Source organism: Podarcis tiliguerta (genome assembly GCF_965153285.1).
Source record: "Podarcis tiliguerta genome assembly, chromosome: 6".
Classification (NCBI taxonomy): Eukaryota; Metazoa; Chordata; class Lepidosauria; order Squamata; family Lacertidae; genus Podarcis; species Podarcis tiliguerta.
This window is the reverse complement of record NC_139539.1, coordinates 22239412-22243033: the sequence shown is the minus strand read 5'-3', so window position 1 is coordinate 22243033 and position 3622 is coordinate 22239412. Positions and strand designations below refer to the sequence as shown.

Genomic DNA, 3622 nt, shown 5'->3' with positions numbered 1-3622 from the left:
GCATTTTGTAAGAGATAAATATTTGCGATAAAGCAAAATCTACCAGACCCTTGGATTCAACTGTAAACTTCACTGCATAATGCACACATTGTTTTACACCCTTTATCTAATTGGCAAACACAGCATATGATGTTCTGATGGGGGGTGGTTTGTTGAGGAACAGGGGTGGGGAAGTACAGATGTTGTTGAAATACAACTTCCATTATCCCTGACCACTGGGCATGCTGGCTGAGGATGATGGGTCCTGGAGTCCAACAACTTTTGTAGGATCACAGATTCCCCATCTCTGTGTTTGAATAATGTGAGGTTTGCTTGGTGCAACAGAGACTCGTGTCACATTAAATGTGGTGACTTAGCTCAAGAGCTCATTGACTTTTGTTGGAGAGGCTCCTGGTTCAATCCCTTCTATATGGACCAACAGCCAATCTTTCAAACAACCACAAACTACCTTAAAATCAAGCAAATGCAACCTCTTCAATGTCCTCAGAACCATTTCAAAAAATTATTTAATTCCTCATTTCAAAATATTGAAATAGACACCAAAGGAATTGGTACAAATGAGTAAATAACTCCAGTACAGCTATATTTGTAATCATCATAATGTGCTGTAAGGTCATTTGCACGCATTAAGCAGTGATATTGTAAGCCGTACATGTCTTACTGAGCTCAGAAGAACTTCCTAGGTAAGTGTGCATAAGGTTGCAGACTAACTGGTGTAGCCACTTCAGGATATACTTTAGAGAATGTTGTCTGATTCAATGTAAACACTGTAACACAGCCCCTCCAGAAACAAAACCACAAGTTTCTAGCCCTCAAATGTTTTGCATAGCCCATTTCTTCCCAAATGTTTGTATTAATCATTTGTGGTTAAAAATGGGAGGGGGGAAGTGTCAATGAATTGTTGAAAATCCTGTATCTACAGTGACAGCAATAGCATTGGCATGCTTTCTCCAGTAAAGAGAAATGGACATTTTCACAGATAATTGAAAAGTGCATCTAATACAGGCACCTGGATAAATTTCCTGCTTGTGCTCCCCACCAAGTGGTACCACACATATGGATATACATAAGGCTTGCAATCCTTCATGTTAAGTCAGGTTGCTTAAATCCTATTGTCTTCAAATGCACAGGCCTCTAATTGGTGGCAATTAGACATATACTGAGTAAACAGGTGCAGGACTATCAAATTGAGTAAATGAATAACTGTACAGGTGCAGAATGCTCAAGGTGCAGTGCTATAAATCTTGGCTGTGCATCGGACAGTTTCTGATAAACCCTTCCTTTCCGGTAAAGGACAAACACCACATTCCCCCCACTATTGCCTCTGAACATAGCCATTCCAAGAAGCAGTTGCAAGGTTTTCTAGATCTGTTTCCCTAGAGAAAACAAGGGCATAAAAGAAATACGTGCTTAAATCACATGCAATGGTGCCTCCGTGACATATCACGTTCAGTTCTTTTAAAAACTAGTCTCTGCCCAGAGAGAAATGGATATTGCAAAGAAGCCCACATAAGCATTTAGGGTATGCTTTTCTTCTTCTTTTTAAAGTCAATTCAGAGATAATTAGACACCTCCTCACATTCTTCATTGAGCATAATGCTTTGCTTATTTTGGTCCAAGCGCTGCTGGTTTTGACTTTGCCAAAGATACCCCAGTGCCTTTCTCATCCTTCGGCCAAAAGCCCTTGACCGGGTCACCAGGTCCTCGCTAGCCATCAGGTACAAGAGAGGATTCACAGCACTGTTGAGGCTGGCCAAGCCTCGTGTCACTTGATACGCGATGTAGATGTTCCTCAAGGTCTGAGTGCAGGACCCCTGGAGCTGCCATCTCCGCGACAGCAAGTTGAGGTTCCTGAAGATGTGGTAGGGGAGGAAGCAGACGGAGAAGAGCACCGTCACCAGCACCACCAGTTTGATGCTCCTGCGCTTGAGGATGGGGTCCACGCTCCGGTTCCTCTGCAGGACCAGGACCACGTGGCAGTAGCATCCCGTGATGATGAGGAAAGGGATGACGAAGCCGGTCACCGTGATGGTCAGGATGTACGGCAGGTAGGTCCCCAGGTTCTCGTGCTCCGTCGTGTCATGGCACTTGACGCCCACACGGTCCGTCTTGCTGAAGATGAAGTCGGGAGAGAGCTGGATGAGGACCCAGGCCCAGACCACGACGCTGAGCGAGATGGTAGGCCCAAGGGTCTGGCACCTGCCCAGCATCCTCAGAGGGTACACGATGCCCAGGTAGCGATGCACACTGATGCAGGTCAGGAAGCCGATGCTGGCGTAAAGGTTCAGGTGGAACAGCAGACGCGTCACCCGGCACCAGCCCTGGCCAAAGAGCCACACGCGACCCAGGAGGTAGTAGGAGACCAGGAAAGGGAGTGTGACCACGTACAGCAAGTCCGCCACCCCTAAGTTGCACACCAGGACGCTGAGGGCACTCCAGCTGCCCTTCCGAGAGCTGGCGCACAGGTTCCACAAGCCCAGCCCGTTGCCCACAACCCCTAGCAGGGAGACCACCAGGTAAATCGTCGGCAGGAACCACTGGGTGAAATCCGTGTTCACGGGGCACAGGAGCTCAATGTTGAGTGGGGTGGTGCCAGCTGTGGTGTTGGCCAGGCTGTCTGTTTCTCCTTCCATGAGGTCCATGACAAAGCTGCAGCTGGGGTAGAGGAGGAGGAACCAGGGAGAGGAACTACAGAAGGGGATCCTGCCAGGACTAATTCAGGGAAAGGAGCAGGGGGGATGTCTATGCAGGTGGGATCTATGAGTTCCCAAGGGAAGGCTTAGGAAAGGAGGCAGCATTGGTGGACGGCAGAGGCACCAGGAGAGCTTTGCAGCCTTGCCTCAGAAGGGAGGTCTGGGAATCAAGAGCCTGCGTGGGCAATGGACACAGAAGGGAGCTAAGAGCGGGAGGAGGAAGCAGAAGGTGTCCTAGGACAGGGTGATGAGGATGTGGAAACCCGAGGGAGGGAAGCGGAATGGACGGCGCTGCAGAGGAAGAAAAGGTGCAGGGTTTTTCGCCCCGACGGGACGATTTTGCAGGAAGGGGAAAGGGCGCAGGAGGACAGGTCTCACTTTGCCGCTGGTTTGCTTTGCGTTGCGTCCGATCTCCGCCCTCTCCGACTCCAGATTCGACTCGTGGCCCCGGGTCGCGATGGAAAGCCGTCGCCTTCCGACGTGCTGCTCGCGGTTGAGGCGTCGGCGGGGCCGCGTCCGCACCGTCGCAAGGGGAGCCTGTCGGATGCGCCCTGGTCCCGGAGCGCGGCGGAGTCTGCAGAGCAGAGGGGAGGTGAGACGGGACGGGACGCGAGGAGAGCAGTGGGCGGAGATGCAGGAGGGATCCGGGAGGAGCCCGAAAGTGAAAGTCCAAGCTGGGGTTGTTTGGGAGAGAGGAAGGCGGGCGGGGAGGGGGGCGCATCGGGGGGAGGGGAAGCAGGGGGCGTGCGATGGCCACCCTTCCCGTGCCCTCGGTTTGAACCTCGCCTTTGCACGACTACCTAGATTTCATTGGCTTTGCTTCTGGTCCTCACCACGCGCTCATGATTTTATTTGTCCTGCGTTCGCGCAGGTTCTCCAAATCCCTCCAGGGAAACGGTTGTGCAGAATCAGTGGCGTAGCGTGGGGGG

The 3622-nt window shown here is 51.3% G+C and overlaps 1 protein-coding gene across 1 annotated transcript; it reads right to left on the bottom strand.

Moving 5' to 3' along the window:
• Positions 1–488: 488 nt before the first annotated feature.
• Positions 489–3268, bottom strand: LOC310680380 (P2Y purinoceptor 1-like). The gene has a single exon (XM_083447058.1). The coding sequence runs from the start codon at positions 2640–2642 to the stop codon at positions 1554–1556; it is 1089 nt and encodes a 362-aa protein (XP_083303184.1). The 5' UTR covers positions 2643–3268; the 3' UTR covers positions 489–1553.
• Positions 3269–3622: the final 354 nt, after the last annotated feature.